Source organism: Heteronotia binoei, chromosome 12 (genome assembly GCF_032191835.1).
Source record: "Heteronotia binoei isolate CCM8104 ecotype False Entrance Well chromosome 12, APGP_CSIRO_Hbin_v1, whole genome shotgun sequence".
NCBI classification, from domain to species: Eukaryota; Metazoa; Chordata; class Lepidosauria; order Squamata; family Gekkonidae; genus Heteronotia; species Heteronotia binoei.
The window spans coordinates 54,882,354-54,899,138 of NC_083234.1; the positions used below are offsets into that span (position 1 = coordinate 54,882,354).

Here is a 16,785-nt window from a genome sequence, read left to right on the forward strand (position 1 = left end):
AGTGGGGAAGAGGAGCAGTCAGAAGGCTGAGGCAAGGAAAGTGTGGGATAAGCTTCCATGTTGCTAGTCATTGCCATGGTGGATGCCTCTGCATATGCACCAGCAGAACCATCTCCATATGGAATGGAAACAACCATTGACTTCCAACTCATCTTAAGCTGCTCTCACGTTTGTCTTCTCTGCAGAGCTTCCTTCCCATTTCACACTATCTGCCCTGGGGCTGCAGCAAGCATAGGTGTTTTTACGAAGCAAACAGAAACTGGTTTTAGCGGTTTCTGTTTGCTGAACAAAAACATCAACGCTTGCTGCAGCCCTAGGACAGATAGTGTGAAATCAAAAGAAAGCTCCTCTGAGAAGACGAATGTGAGAGCGGTGTAAAATGAGTGGGAAATCGGTCAACCTATCTTTCCTTTTCTTCCCTCAGAGATGAAGTATGTAAGGCAGCTACAATAAAAGTGCTGCACACAGACCAGCCTGGTGTATTCACAGTTCCTGGTAAGTATGAGTCACTTAAAGGCTGGGTCAAGATGGGCAGTATAAGCTGCCCCAGGGATGCCCCATGGCCAGCCCAAAAAAGCACATCCAAACACTCATCCCTTCCTTACTTGTCCTTCCACAACTTCAAAAAGCTACCACATAGAAAGTGGTAGCAAACTGGCGAGGCATATTCAAGGCACTGTTCCCAGCCATCCGAACAACCAGAAAGAGCCCGGGGATGGCAGTAAGGTGCATGAGTGCTGTAAACACTTCTCAAAAGTGCCTGCAGCCAGTCCCTGATTTGATGGTGGGCTGTGCATTGTCTGACTGCCCCAGGATGCTTCTCTATATGCCACCTCACTTCTGGGATGGGAAGCAGCCACCCCAAGCCAGCTGTCTGGACCCAGCCAAAAAGATGTTTTAAGGGAGATGAAGTCAGCTTGGAAAAGGTATTGCCCTTGTTTTTTTGCCTCTGATCAATAGGTTTGGCAGACTTTTGTACTGCTTCTTAACCCTCTGGGTTCAGAGATGACCATGGGAAACATGGGTGTCAAAACTGAACCACTTTAATTTGTGTAGTGCTGTTCTCAGTCTGTCAATTGTCAACAAATTGTAACTGAACCAAAAAGAAGGGAACAGCTGCAACAAAAAAATACAACCTTGTGGCAGAAAAGCAATATATATGGGGTCTCAATTTCTTATGCATTAGACCGGTAAGCACACTCAAGAAGAGATTATAGCAGTGTTATTCTTGTACAAATGTGGTTTATTTCAGGAGCTGGAACTATGAAAAAAAAGTGTTTGAATTCTCCTTAATTCTCAGTGAAAAGCCAAAATAAAGGTTTGGTCTTGGATCCTGTTTATATTGCTTCCTGCCCTCTGTTGTTGAGTTGATCAGGGATGGGACTGCTTTCTGGGAAAAGATGTGGCTTCTGGGATTGCCTCACATCTGTCCACTGTACCAAAAAAGACCAGTGCATTCTGCCTGCCTCCCTTGGGGTACTGTCACTTCCACTATTCTGGCTTAGGGTGGGGAGAGGAGTGTTACACAGAGATGCAGAAAGCAAGTTGTCTGAATATAATCTGCTCATTTTGCTACAAAATATAGAAGCTGTATGGAGAAAAGTGATATTTCTGTATCTAATGGATGTTTTCTGTTTCAGCTACCAATGAAACCATAAAAATGGTGGACGTAGTTTATAAAAAGTACTACATTGTATATGTTCAAGGGAAAAACAGCAACAGCATGTATCTCTTAAGTAAGTGTCACTGATGAAACTGAATCTCTTGGTGGTATAGATGAATTTTTTTTGAAAACTGTATGTTTTGATGGTTAGAAATCATGCTCTTCATCTAAAGAGATCATGACAGGATATATAGAAAGATTCCTTTATACTGTAATGGCAGACATACACTCAAATTAGGAACGTTGCCAGCATTGTTGAAACTCTTTCGGCTCCATTCAGAGTTACACAGAAGGTCTGTCTGGCTTCAAATTCTCTTTGGTTTTAACGTTAGGGGAAATCCAATGACAGTGTACAATGACAATGACAGTGTACTAATGTGTATCAATGTAGACATCAAGACAGTGTCCAGGTGTTTTCCCAAGTATTTTGGTTTCCTTTGGATGCTTCAGTTGTTTTTAATGAGGAGGGATGCTAATTTTTTGTCACCAACATACACCCACCTTGAAAGATAGTATACCTTAGAGAACTAACTACATTTTAAAATCAGATGTGCATGACCCCTCCCCGCACCCCCCGCCCGTCTTAAAAGAGAAAGGATATATGAAGTGAATATTGGAACTGAGATGTGAGCATTTAATTGACAGAATGCTTCCTTTTGGTACCTGAACTTGCATGTAGTTTGGTTGTATCCAGGCTGGACATGGATTTAAACTTCTCAGTCCAAATCCAGCTAGAACATCTCCAGTGGTCAGCTGGAGAGAAAGAGCTGCAGATCAAGCTGGGAGGGGAAGCTGTATAATCCCAGAGATTGTCTCATTCTCACCTGCAGACAGTAGTGGACTTATTGGAGGAAGAAATAGACTGGCCTTTCTATCCAGTCATTAACCCCCCTACCTTCCACTGCCAACCAACTGAGCAGGGAGGACACAACAAGGGGCCTTGAGCTGATTAGGGGGTTAAAATCCAAAGCGTGTTGATTGGTCCTTCTACCCTTGTTATTTTCAACAAGACTCTTTCCTTGGGCCCCAAGGCAGAAAACGAGAAGTATCAGATGATATCATGACCAAATTCAAGGATGCTGCTGTATCTCTGGGATTTGATGTGAACCAAATAAGCAATGAGCAGCTAGCAGGTAAAATAAATTATTTGTGGCATTTATATTGAGTTGTCTGAGGGAAATAAAGGCCCATGACATGAGTGTAGATTTTCTTGGCCATATGAAGAGCTGGCAGGAGGAGGAGAAGCTGGTCCTGCTAAGTCAACTCACCTTGACCAGAAGAAGACATCAAGGTGTTCACCCAGGAATGGTGCAAGTTGCATAATGCAATGTACAACTTCTCTAGGAAAATGGGGGCTAAGGAAAATGGGATCAAACTGCCATGTTGATGGCAATTATGGGTTCTCTTAATGTCTGGCAAGAAATTCCATTTTAAGCTTAAGACAACTCATAGTTATGACAAGTATTAACTAATTGCACAAACTTTATCGCTTCTTTTAATGGAATATGATACTGCCAATTATTCATTTATATTTCCTCATTTTTATGTATGAATCTTTTGTATATTTATAAAGTAATTTTTTTAAAAAAGCATCTCATTTGAGCAAAATATGGAGCATATTCCAACATTGAAAAGCTAAAGAGTTTGGAGGAATACTGTTCCAATTTAGTACTGAGGGACAAACTACACCATGTTGTTGTTTTTTGTAATGAGTCTGGTCTGGGTTTCATGAACCCAGCATCCTATCCCAGCAGCCATGCAGCAGTTGTGAAGAATGTTATTTTAAAAACCGGAGAGAGCCCAAATGAGCTCAGAACTGCATTATGAGAAGAGGCTGGGCTCCTGCCTTCCTCATCCTCCCATGTCATTTTCCTGAGCCTAAACAGGCCCAATTGAAAGTTCTTGGCATAACTTTGAAGCTGTGTGTGCAAGGAATAGTCAGCACAGAGCTCCAATCTTGTGCAAATAACTCCCAGCTGAGGCATTTTGGGAGTTTGGGCACAGTCAAGGGAGGGTGCAGAGGCAGGAAATTATGTGCAATCGGAGCTTATTAACAGTCATCCACCCAAACTAGGAGGCCAGCCAATACCTATCCTCTTATATGCAGATGATACTGCAATTTTATCTTTTACCATAATTGGTCTCCAAAGATACCTAGAAGCTATCAACAATTACTGCCATGCTGATTTGCTTAAAATTAATTATACCAAAACAAACATAGTAGTATTTTTCAAAAAAATGGGCCCCCTTCAGATGGCACATGGGGAATGTCAAAAGCCAACAAGTTAAAAGTTATAAATATCTGTGTCACATTTAACTACAATCTCAACTGGCCAGCTCACAGAAATAGGCAAGGATCTCACTTTCCCAACTCAAGTCTTTTCCCTTTACTAATGGCAATCAATATGTCCCTGCTGCAATTAGAACATTTAACTCCAAAATCCTACCTCAGGTCCTGTTTGGAATCCCTATTTGGTTCAATGCCCTTAATTGCAGTGTTGAGAATACTCAAGGAATTTTTATCAGACAAATTTTGGGTGTCCCTAAATGCATGCATTATCAACAACAACCTTTATTGACATAATGCGTGCCTTATCTTACAATCTGCTCTGAAGTTGGACAAAACCTAATTGAGACCAAAGCCTGGATTTTAATATCATGCTACTGACTCAGACTCTATTTTAGAACTGAGCCAGGCTCTCTCTTATCTCTTTTGCAAAAAGAACTGCACTATGCCTCCTGGAACTCCAAGATTATATCTAAATTAAGCCAAGTTGGTATCCCTCTCGATGATTATCATTATCAGAGGAATCTTATATTTCTAAATTAATCAAACAATGATTCCTTGACATTGAACAGCAAAAGCTATTCCCCACCCAACCCCATATCTGTTCTCCTGCTATGCTCAGTCTCACTAATCACTTTGGGGAAATGCCCCAATATTTTTATAATCTTGATATTCCTCTCCAATGCAGAGTTTTTCTTCTAGAAAGGGTTAACCCATTCCCCTCTAGAATGCTCTATGGCAGATACCATCAGATCCCAAGACAAGAACAGCTATGTCCTTGTAGTCTTAACTATCTGGACACAATAGAGCATATAATTGTGGAATGTCCTCTCTGTATGAGTTACGCTGTGAAAAGCTGCTCTTAACTTGACTCTATTCCAAAAGGTATTTGAATATTGTCGAAATGTCAATTTCTTTTAAATGATTTGGTCCTGAGATCACTAATGTTGCCAAATTTCATATAGAAGTTCTTAAAATTCAAAATTTTAGATAGCAATGTTCTTTACTATATGTATCTGTATGGAACCTAGATCTGATTCCCTTGGCTCAATGTTATATATGCTGCCAATTTTCTTAGGAATTTTTTAAATTTCCAACAATACTGCTTTTAAATGGACTTACTCTTCCCTAGACCTTATTGCTATGTTACAATGTTTTATTTGCTTTTTACTGTAGATATGCCATAAAGGTCTTTGAATTTGAATGTGGAATTTTTAAAATGACATTCCCTGCAGCTGTTGTGTGGATGTGGGGGAAACTAAGATGAGTCCTTCCTTCTGCACCTGACTTGCAACAAAAACATACAATTTAGCTTGGCCCTGAGGTAGCCAAGGATGAAGGCCAGGGATTTCAGGGTCCATCACTGAGATGAACCACTAAAAGCTACCCTAAAGCCATATGTCCCTTCTTCCTGTGCAACAAGAAAATGGCTGTGCAACAGCAGCTGCTCTGATTGTCTGGCAGGCTCACAGTAGGCAGGCACCGGTAGAAATCATAGGAACTGGAAATTTGGTTTGTGGCATTTCAGGTACAAGTTGAAGCTGAGTTTAACAAATCTCTATTCTTGCAGACCCTGAACTGAGGTACACACCCTTTGGGTCCAAATTTTGACCAAGATTGCCTGGAAAAAGACAGAGACTCATTTCCTGGCCTAGGCATATCATTGTCCTGCACCCCAATAGCTTCATCTGTTATCCAAGTCCTGTGATGAGTGGTTGATAAAATCTCCCCTACAGCTGTTTTCTTTTGCTTCCTAATGCACACTTGGAAGGGTATCTGGTTGTGAGTTGCCAACTGATTGGAAAAACCAGCTTACCTCACTTTGTTGGTTTCTTTGCTGACATCTGCATATGAAGCTTTCAGCAGAATGGCAATGGAATTATAAGATCATAGACAGGGGGTTTTATGTAGAAAATGCCCAGCAGGAACTCATTTGCATATTAGGCCACACACCCCTGACGCCAAGCCAGCCAGAACTGAATCCCAGCTCAAAAAAAGCCCTATTATAGATCAGCAGACAATTATGGGGTTTTATTTGTGGGGCTTAATCCCCCCTCTTGCTGTGGTGACCAGGTCTCTTTCCTTCCACAGATACATGCCAAACAATTGAACAAAGTTTAGGTAAGTTCCCAGAAACTGAAAGGCTGAGTGTTGGAGGAGAGTGAACCCTACACTCTGCAGGTGAGACTGTAAAAACCAGTAATAACAGGCACCCATCACACTTGAGAACAAAAGTGACAGCACCAAGATCATATGCTTTTTACTATAAGGGATGAAAAAAATGGCAATGTAGAATCCAAGGGCCATCTGAAATCATAATTGGACATGATCTTTATAATTTTGAAATCTAAAGTTCAGGCCCTTTTTGAAAAACAGTTATCATAGTAAAGAGTCCAGTAGCACCTTTAAGACTAACAAATTCTATTGTAGCCAGGGCCAGGTCTGCAGGGGGGCAGAGGGAGCACTAGCACCAGGCTCCACCTGGGGGCACCAAATTGAGTGCCCTCCCCTGGATGGACTGCAGAGGGGAGAAAGATCTGCAGATTTTGCCACCTCTCTGCAACATGAAGAGGCAGCAAAAGCAGTCCCGTGGCTCCCCCCAGGTTAAACACCCTGCCGCGGTGCTTAAATGTGGGAAGGCAGATCACTTGCCTTTGCCATCTTCCCACAAATTGGAGCAGCGGAAAAGGCATGCTCCGCAGCTTCCTTCCCCATTTAAACAGCCCAGACTGTAGCATAAGCTTTTGAGAAACACAGCTCTCTTTACTATTTTGCAGCAACAGAGTAACACAGCTATAATACAGTGCAGGGGTGGCCAACGGTAGCTCTCCAGATGTTTTTTTTGCCTACAACTCCCATCAGGCCCAGCCAGCATGGCCAATGGCTGGGGCTGATGGGAGTTGTAGGCAAAAAAATATCTGGGGAGCTACCGTCAGCCACCCCTGATATAGTGGGTTCTAGACATCGAGGACTTGAGGCAGTAGTGATAACTCACTCTTTATTGAGTACAGCATGGTAGATGGCTGCACTACGTGACTGGCGAACAGGCCCCGCAGGGCCAACTATATACAATACTGTGTTCCCGCGCTAGTGTTTGATAGGGCCATTCAAACCAGCCAGGGGCCTGTGATTGGAGCAGGGAAGTTAGGATTTGGATCTGCTTGCCCATTGTTCCTCAGACCCCAAGCTCATCACATACATGTATTCACATACAATAACGGCTAACTTCTCTAGTTCTCATCATGGAACTAGGAAGCAAACATCTGATTTCCCCCCTTTTCTTGTAATCTCTTTTTTTGTTTGGGGGGGGGGGGTTCAAGATGCAAATAATTCATGTCTCCACTCCCCCCCCATGAACTTCCTCAGCCAACCTGCCACCCAGCAGCCTACCTCTCTGTCCAAGGGGTCAGCCTCTCCTCTTGGGGGGATGCATCTCTTAAAATGTTTAACTACAGACACATACATTACTAGCTGCCAAACTCTTAGAGCATTCCCTACCAAAGGTTTTTTTCTCTAACCATCCCAGATTAGCATTGTGACGGAACCGGCCCGATTCTGCCTTCAGACCCGGTCCCGTCAACTCCCTATTGAGTCGCCAACTCCTGGAGGGAGCTATTTCTCCTCCGGCCACTTGGGCTCACTGCCACCACCTGCTCAGTCTAGGGGTTCAGATTGAGAGGAACAGGACTCCCAATCCCCCTCTCCAGCTCTGAGGCCAGACCTCAAGGTCCTCTGCCACCCTGTACTTGGGTATCACAGAGACCACAGCACTTCTTTGGGGAACCCCTGGAGGATTGGCACCTTATCCAACTGCATGCCTTCCCCCTTCCCCGGGGCCCCCTTCATAAAGCAGCGTGGTCTAAGCGGTTGGGGATCTATGTGGTACAGAGTTTGACTGCCAGCATTCAAAACAGTAAAAATGTTCAATAAGAAGAGAAAGAAAAATAAAAACAAAAACAGTTACATGTAACAGTTTAGCACAGCACCTGATCAGCAACAAGAAGGGCAAATAAAAGGTGGATTTAAACGCATCCTCTCGTCCCTGGTGTAAACTTGGTCTACCTTGTGAATTACTTACTCGGTCTGACTGCCTGGGGTCCTCCTCCTCTTGAGTAGGCCTCTCCCACAGTCAGGAGCCCACAGACTCACAACCTCTCTCTTTGAGGGCCAGCTGCGAACTGGCCTTTTCCCGCCTAATTCAAATAAAAAAAAACAAAAGAACTTCCTGCCCCTCTAGGAGGCTTTCCCCCTAGAGTTGCTGGTTTATCTCCAGAAGGGAGGAGGGAATGAGGGGAAGGCTAAAGAACTTCCTGCCCCTCTAGGAGGCTTTCCCCCCTAGAGTTGATGGTTTAACTCCGGAAGGGAGGGGGGGGAGTGAAGGGAAGGCTAGGCCACACAGCCTGCCTAGTAGTTTCATGTTCCCCTCCAACCAAGCACCAACATTAACCAAGATGGCGTTTCTCCACAAGCATTACAGTTCTTTAAAAAACTAAACAATGGTGGAGTTTGTGCGCTGATAAAGGGTGGGGTGGGGGACACCAATGGCAACCTCACAGTAAATTCAGCTCAAAGAATCTCTTATTTCAAAAGGCACACCCAGTGCAAAACCCACTAATTAGGAGAGACCAACCACGCAACACTATCCAAATTTTCTTATTGATGTGCAGAATATATATGCCACAATTTCCAATAGAAAATCAGAGGAGGGAAGAAGGTGCAGAGTGCAGGCACAGCAAAAGAAGTAAACCTCAACCAATTTGACTTCAGTGAAGATCAGAAATAAGCCGTGCATGCATAAAGAGCCACTGTCTACACAGGTTGGCATTTTAAGATGAAGATTAAGAGCCACTCTCCAGCAGGTGATGGTCTGTAGTGGTGGCTGAACCACATTGAGGGAAGTTCATCTGCCACCCATTACTGACCTTCTCCTTGAGGTCTCCCTAATTAGTTTCCAAGGAACCACTTTATGTGCAATGATCTTGTGCACATAACTGTAATTTGGGAGAAAGCTGAAAAACAGATCATCTTGCATTTTCCCTGTTATGAAGCATGCCAGCAAAAGTCTCTTTCACAATCCCATTTGTTCTTCAACAGGGAAATCGGAACTTGGAGGAATGTTTCAGGACTGCACAACTAGCATTATTAGCATCATAGTCCTCCAGATAACCCTCACTGCAATCTTCTGATTAAATTTGTCCTCTAACAAATGAATAAAGAGACCCAAAGAGCATTTCTCTGTAGAATCCTTGTGTATGTGTGGAAAATACACCACAACTCCAGAATGAGGTTTGCAAGAGTTCTTTCTTTCTGCTCTCCTTCCTGCTTCCAATAAAGATTAATGATGGCCAACACACCTGTAGACCTTCCTGTTTTGACCTGAGTAATGTTAGTGTTAAAAGTTCAGAAGTGCTACAAAGTCCATGATGGTAGAAAATGCCACCAAGCCACAGTCAATAGTAACCCCTACAGTTTTCAAAGCCAGAGAGGAACAGAGATGGCTTGCCATTTCCTGCCTCTGCATAGCAACCCTGGGCAATCCTGGTGGTCTCCTAACAAGGGCTTTTTTTGAGCTGGAACGCAACAGAACACCGTTCCGGCTGGCTTAGCAAGTGTTCTGGCTAGCTGGGCCAGCATTCCGGCTCAATACAAACGGTTCCCGCCCCCACCCAGGGGAAGCAGACGAACTGCTTCCACTAGTCCTTGCCTCAGCTTGTTTCTTCAGCCACCGGGCAGAGGAAGACCCTCCCAGCAGCCCTTGGAAGAGGAGGAGCCAGTGAGCAATGGGACTGGGGTAGAGTGGGAAGGCTGTGGGGAGCCGGTCCTCCCGTGGCCTGCTGTATGTGTGTATGTGTTGGGAGGGTGGTGGAAAGGCTGCCGGAGCCATTCATCCTACAGCAGCGCAGCTCCTGTGCCCTTTAAGGGCTTCCCAGAGCCAGCACTGTGGAGGAAGGTCCGGGTAGGTGTTTTTGTGTGTATGTTGGGAGTGGAGGGAAGGCCGCAGGAATCACTCTCCTGGTGGCAGCGCAGCCCTGGTGCCCTTAAGGGCTTCCTGAGGCCAGCGCTGTTGGGGGGAGGCCAGGTGGCTGCTTGTGAATGTGTGTGTGTGTGTGTGTGTGCTGGTGGGTGTGGAGGGTAGGCCACGGGAGTAGGTCTCCCTGCAGCAGTGCATCCCTGGTGCCCTTAAGGGCTTCCCAAGGCCAGCGGTGTCAGGGGGAGGCCGGGTGGGTGTTTGTGTGTGTGTGTGTGCGCGCATGCTGGAGGGGTGGAGGGTAGACTGCAGGAGTCGGTCTCCCTGCAGCAGTGCAGCCCTGGTGCCCTTAAGGGCTTCCCGAGCGCTGTCAGGGGGAGGCCAGGTGGATGTTTGTGTGTGTGTGTGCGTGCTGGAGGGGTGGAGGGTAGGCCGCAGGAGTAGGTCTCCCCATGGCAGCACAACCCTGGTGTCCTTACGGGCTTTCCGAGGCCAGCACTGTCAGGGTGAGGCCAGTGTGTGTTTGTGTGTGCTGGGGGGGGGGGTGGTGGAGGATAAACTGCGGGAGTCAGTCTCCCCGTGGCAGCGCAGCCCTGGTGCCCTTTTGGGCTTCCTGAGGCCAGCGCTGTTGGGGGGAGGCTGGGTGTGTGTTTGTGTGCTTGTGTGTGTGTGCTGGGGGGGGGGGTCGGCCACGGGAGTAGGTCTCCCCACGGCAGCGCAGCCCTGGTGCCCTTAAGGGCTTTCTGAGGCCAGCGCTGTCAGGGGGAGGCCAGGTGGGTGTTTGTGTGTGTGTGTTGGGGGGGAGGGTAGGCTGCAGGAGTCAGTCTCCCCATGGCAGCGCAGTCCTGGTGCCCTTAAGGGTTCCCAAGGCCAGCGCTGTCGGGGGGAGGCCGGGTGGGTGTTGTGTGTGTGTGTGTGTGTTGGGGGCAGGAGGGAAGGCTGTGGGAGCGGATCTCCTTATGGCAGCACAGCTGTGGTCATAGTATATAAGATCTAGAAGATATAAAATTCCATATAAAGGTGTTTGTGTGTCTGTGTGTGTGCTGGGGGCGGTGCATTTTTTGCCTTCATCTTCACTGTGGAAGTTGTGTTTTCCCACTCCAGAACCGCTGATTTTGGAAAGGGTGTTGAAAGACCAGAGTCAGATTAAGGTGATGAGAGAGGAGGTCCTACGACTGATAGACAATTTATAATAAAACAATACTGTCTAAAATGTTATTGAATTTCCATGAGAAATTTGGCAACAACATTAGAAATTTCAGGATCCGAGTCATTCAGAAGAAACTGACATTTCAGATTATTACTCAGGTATCTTTTAGAATGGAGTAAATTTGAGAGCAGTTTCCTCCCGAGATGACTCATACAAAGGGCAATCAACAATTATATAATCAATTGTATCTAGAGACTTAAGGCCGCAGGGGCACAGAATCTACCAAGGGAGAAGTGATATTGGATTTGGTTCTAAGTAATGCCCAAGACCTGGTGAGAGATGTAAAATTATTGCACCACTTGGAAACAGTGACCATAATGTTATTGAGTCCAACATTTGTATAAGTAGGGAGGTGCTCAAAAAGACCAACACAACCACTTTTAACTTTAAAAGGGGTAACTCCTCTGAGATTAGGGGCATGTGAAGAAGAAACTGAAAGGAAAAGTAATAAGGGTCAAAACCCCTGTGGAAGCTTGGAGATGATTTAAAACTACAATCCTAGAAGCTCAGATAAAATATATACTGCAGGTTAGAAAAGGCACAAATAGATATAGAAAAAAGGCATGCATGGTTAACAAAGTAATGGAATCTGTAAAAGGTAAGATGGATTCCTTTAGGCGGTGGAAAGCTAGTCTCAGTGAGGTTAATAAATAAATAAATAAAATGCAAGTCTGTGATCAGAAGGCAAAAAGGGAATACAAATATAAAGGAAGTTCCCTGTGCAAGCATCAGTTGTTTCTGACCCTGGGGTGACGTCACATCATGACATTTTCATGGCAGACTTTTTACAGGGTGGTTTGTCATTGACTTCTCCAGTCATCTACACTTCTCCCCCCACCCCCAGCATGCTGGGTACTCATTTTACCGATCTCGGAAGGATGGAAGGCTTGAGCCGGCTACCTGAACCCAGTTTCTGCCGGAATTGAACTAAGTCCATGAGCAGAGCTTGGACTGCAGTACTGCAGCTTTACCACAAGAAGCATATTGCAAAAAACATAAAGATCAACAATAAAAATTTCTACAAATACATAAGCAGAAAACCAGCCAAGGAGACGGTGGGGCCCTTGGATGGCCAAGGAGTAAAAGGATTACTGAAAGAGGATAGGGAAATGGTTGAGAAGCTGAATGCATTTTTGCCTCCATCTTCACTGCAGAAGATAAGTGTTTTCCCACTCCAGAACCGCTGATTTTGGAAAGGGTGTTGAAAGACCTGAGTCAGATTGAGGTGATGAGAGAAGAGGTCCTATGACTGATAGACAATTTAAAAACTGATAAATCACAAGACCCAAATGGCATACATCCAAGAATTCTGAAAGAACTCAAAGGTGAACTTGTGGATCTCCTGACAAAAATATGTAATATTTCATTGAAATCTGCCTCAATTTCTGAGGACTGTAAAGTAGCTAATGTCACCCCCATCTTTAAAAATGGTTCTAGAGGAGATCCTGAAAATTACAAGGCAGTCAGTCTGACATCAATACCGGGATAATTGGTGGAAACCGCTATTAAAGAGAGAATTAGCAGGGACATTGATGAACAAAAACTATTGAGGAAGACTCAGCATGGGTTCTGTAAGAGAAGATCTCATCTCACTAACCTGTGAGATGAAGGAGGTGAACAAACATTTGGACTAGAGGGACCCAATAGATGCTATTTTCCTTGACTTCCAGAAAGCTTTTAATAAAGTTCCTCCTCAAAGGCTCCTAAGTAAGCACAAGAGTCATGGGGTAAAATGACAAGTCCTCTCATGGATCAAAAACTGGCTACTTCATAGAAAACAAAGAGTGATTATAAATGGGCAATTTTCACAGTCAAGGGTGGCAAGCAATAGGTACCACAGGGCTCAGTACTGAGTCTGGTGCTTTCTAACTTGTTCATTAATCATTTGAAGTTAGGAGTAAGCAGTGAAGTGGCTATGTTTGTGGATGACACTAAATTGCTCAGGGTGGTGACAACCAGGGAGTATTGTGGGGCATTCCAATGGGATCTGTTGAGGCTGGGTGAGTGGGCATCAATGTGGCAAATGAGGTCTGATGTGGTCAAGTGCAAAGTAATGCACACTGGGGCCAAAAATCCTAACTATAAATACTGGTGGAGACTAACCAAGAGAGAGCTCTTGGAGTCATGATAGATAACTCACTGAAAATGTCAAGACAGTGGGCAACTGCAATAAAAAAAAGACCAAAGCTATACTGGGGATTAATAGGAAGGGAACTGAAAACATATCAGCCAGTATCATAATGCCCCTGTATAAATCGATGGTGTGGTCTCATTAGGAGTACTGTGTTCAATTCTAGTAAAGCTAAGTAGGAGGAAAAAGCTTTCTTATTGCTCACGTCTTGTGGGGGCAGGATATACTCCTGCTCTTGGAGTCTGGATTCATTTGGTTTTTAACTGATTTGTTATTGTTTGTAAATCTCCAAAGGCACTCCAATTTTCTTTGCCTGGCAAGCACAGGCATTGGAGTTGTTCTTGCCTTCTCTGTATAGCCTTTCACCTGATTTGTGAGAGTGAAGCATGCTCCTTTGAACAGGGACTATAAGCAGGGCTTTTTTTGAGCAGGAAAGCACAGGAATGCAGTTCCAGCTGACTTGGTGTCAGGGTGTGTGGCCTAATATGCAAATGAGTTCTGGCTGGGCTATTTCAACCAAAAAAGCCCTGGCTACAAGCAAGCGATCTACAGCTGGGAATCAAACAGTCCAGAAAAGGGCAACTAGAACGATTAAAGTCTTGGAACACTATCCCTATGAAGAAAGGTTAAAGCACTTGGGGCTTTTTAGCTTGGAGAAATGTCGACTGCGGGGTGACATGATAGAGGTTTACAAGATTATGCATGGGATAGAGAAGGTAGAGAAAGAAGTACTTTTTTCTCTTTCTCACAATACAAGAACTTGTGGGCACTCAATGAAATTGCTGAGCAGTCGGGTTAGAACAGATAAAAGGAAGTACTTCTTCACCCAAAGGGTGATTAACACATGGGATTCACTGCCAGTGGCAACTACAAAACATAGACAGCTTCAAGAGGGGATTGGATAACCATATGGAGTAGTGGTCCGTTAGTGGCTATAAGCCACAAGGTATAGATAGTATCCTCTGTCTGAGGCAAGTGATCCTCTGTATTCTTGGTGCTTGGGGATGATGGCCCACAGTGGAAGCACTCTAATGTCCTGATCCCACTGGTGGACCTCCTGATGGCACCTGGGTTGTTTGTTTGTTTGGCTGGCTGGCTGCTGTGTGACAGAGTGTTGAACTGGATGGGCCACTGGCTTTATCCACCATGGCTTCTCTTATGTTCTTAAACAGAATAAAATGTAGCAAAATATCTCTTCTGTTCTTTCTCTGATTTGTGGCAAAATGAGTCACAATCAGGTCTGGGGAATCAAGATTTTATGCATCACAAATTATAACCTGTTGTAATGTTCAGTGGTCCATTTTGTGCTTTCTATTGGTTCCAGGAGACTAGAATCTGGAACATTTTCAGCCCAGTTTTGGCTCAGATCACTGGATGAGCTGGCAAGGGGCACTGCTAGGACTACTCTGGTAGGCCTTCTGTTCCATTCAGTCCTGCAGTTAGTCTTTTAGGCTAGTAAACCTTGAAGAGGGGTTCCTCCTCAGGTTCAAGGATCCGGAAGAATTCTGACTGAAGCTTTGGAAGTGAAACCCTTCCTTCCACCTCATTGGCAGAAAGGACATTGGCAACTGAGCTGGTGTCACCCCATTAAATTTGAATAATTCTCAAGGTCCTGCCCTCACTCCACCCCAACCCCCAAGATGTAAAGCAGTAGATACCTCTAAATGGATAGTTTATTTTCAGCCTCTTTCATGATACGTAGTTCAGGAATTCTGCACTAATATCTAGACACAGTGCAGGGAGGAGTGAGATCTTTATATATATAAAAAGCTAGCTGCTGCTGCTAACTGCTGATCATCCTTCTGGATAGGCACCAAGCAGATCCTCAAAGCCCCCCATCTGCACTGGCCCTTGCAGAAGACTGAAGGTGTGGGACAGAAGTTATAAATCATCAGTGAGCAGAGACAAGGGAGTCACACTATAGTCTGCTCCTGATGTTTCCCCACTGGGGGCTACCAAAGTAGAATAATCCCAGCACAATTGGCCATAACCCCACTATGCCCCTGACCAGCACATAAGTACCCTCACATGCACACAGCCTGGGAGCTGCTGCTGGAGGCAGCAACAGAGCAATAAATGATACATCTGAAGTAGGCAGGAGCTGCGCAGCAGAAACTTTCCTAGGGAGGGCCATTCCTTTGGCCATTCTTGCACAGTTCACAAAGGGCTAAGTGGCATTACCATGAAAGGTAGGGGGGGCAGCTGAAGATAGAAAAACATAAGAACATAAGAGAAGCCATGTTAGATCAGGCCAATGGCCCATCCAGTCCAACACTCCGTGTCACACAGTGGCAAAAAATTTTATATGTGGCAGTGAATTCCACATGTTAATCACCCTTTGGGTGAAGAAGTACTTCCTTTTATCCGTTTTAACCTGTCTGCTCAGCAATTTCATCGAATGCCCTCGAGTTCTTGTATTGTGAGAAAGGGAGAAAAGTACTTCTTTCTCTACTTTCTCCATCCCATGCATTATCTTGTAAACCTCTATCATGTCACCCCGCAGTCGACGTTTCTCCAAGCTAAAGAGTCCCAGGCGTTTCAACCTTTCTTCATAGGGAAAGTGTTCCAGCCCTTTAATCATTTTAGTTGCCCTTTTCTGGACTTTCTCCAATGCTATAATATCCTTTTTGAGGTGCTGCAACCAGAACTGCACACAGTACTCCAAATGAGACCACACCATCGATTTATACAGGGGCATTATGATACTGGCTGATTTGTTTTCAATTCCCTTCCTAATAATTCCCAGCATGGCGTTGGCCTTTTTTATTGCAAACGCACACTGTCTTGATATTTTCAGTGAGTTATCTACCACAACCCCAAGATCTCTCTCTTGGTCAGTCTCTGCCAGTTCACACCCCATTAACTTGTATTAGTAGCTGGGATTCTTGCCCCCAATGTGCATTACTTTGCACTTGGCCACATTGAACCGCATCTGCCACATTGACGCCCACTCACTCAGCCTCAACAGATAAAGTTAAAGAGCATGGGACCCAGTACCGAGCCCTGCGGCACCCCACTGCTTACCGTCCTCCACTACAAAGACTGCCCATTTATACTCACTCTCTGCTTCCTATTACTCAGCCAGTTCTTGATCCACAAGAGGACCTGTCCTTTTACTCCATGGGCGTTTTCGCACTGACCTTAATCAGCAGCGACGCCCCTCTTCACTGCGCAGGATTTCGCACTAATTGCCGCGGAGCACCCGGAAGAGCCGGAAAGTCCCGCGGCTTTTGCGGCGCAAACGGAAACTGGTTTTTGGCGGTTTCCGTTTGCGCCGCAAAAGCCACGGAACCTTCCGGGTGCTCCGCAGCGATTAGTGCGAAATCCACGCAGATCCTGCGCGGTGAAGAGGAGCGTCGCTCCGGTTTAAGGTAAGTGCGAAAACGCCCCATGACTCTCAAGCTTTCTAAGGAGCCTTTGATGAGGAACTTTATCAAAAGCTTTCTGAAAGTCAAGGTAAACATCTATCGGGTCTCCTTTGTCCACATGTTTGTTCACTCCCTCAAATAAATGTAACAGGTTAGTG

General features: G+C 45.1%; 2 protein-coding genes and 1 long non-coding RNA gene across 3 annotated transcripts in view; all 3 read left to right on the forward strand.

Moving 5' to 3' along the window:
• The window catches only part of LOC132580508 (uncharacterized), a 205,055-nt gene that overhangs the window by 87,608 nt on the left and 100,662 nt on the right, over positions 1-16,785 (forward strand). The window lies entirely within an intron of this gene.
• Positions 1-16,785, forward strand: part of LOC132580507 (epididymal secretory protein 4-like) — a 112,712-nt gene that overhangs the window by 77,568 nt on the left and 18,359 nt on the right. The gene's annotated exons all lie outside the window — the stretch shown is intronic.
• Positions 1-16,785, forward strand: part of LOC132580506 (epididymal secretory protein 4-like) — a 137,837-nt gene that overhangs the window by 20,511 nt on the left and 100,541 nt on the right. The window contains exons 4-6 of the mRNA XM_060251347.1: positions 425-495; positions 1,641-1,736; positions 2,695-2,796. Of these exons, the coding sequence (XP_060107330.1) occupies positions 425-495; positions 1,641-1,736; positions 2,695-2,796 (269 nt within the window). The remainder of the gene's footprint in view (positions 1-424; positions 496-1,640; positions 1,737-2,694; positions 2,797-16,785) is intronic.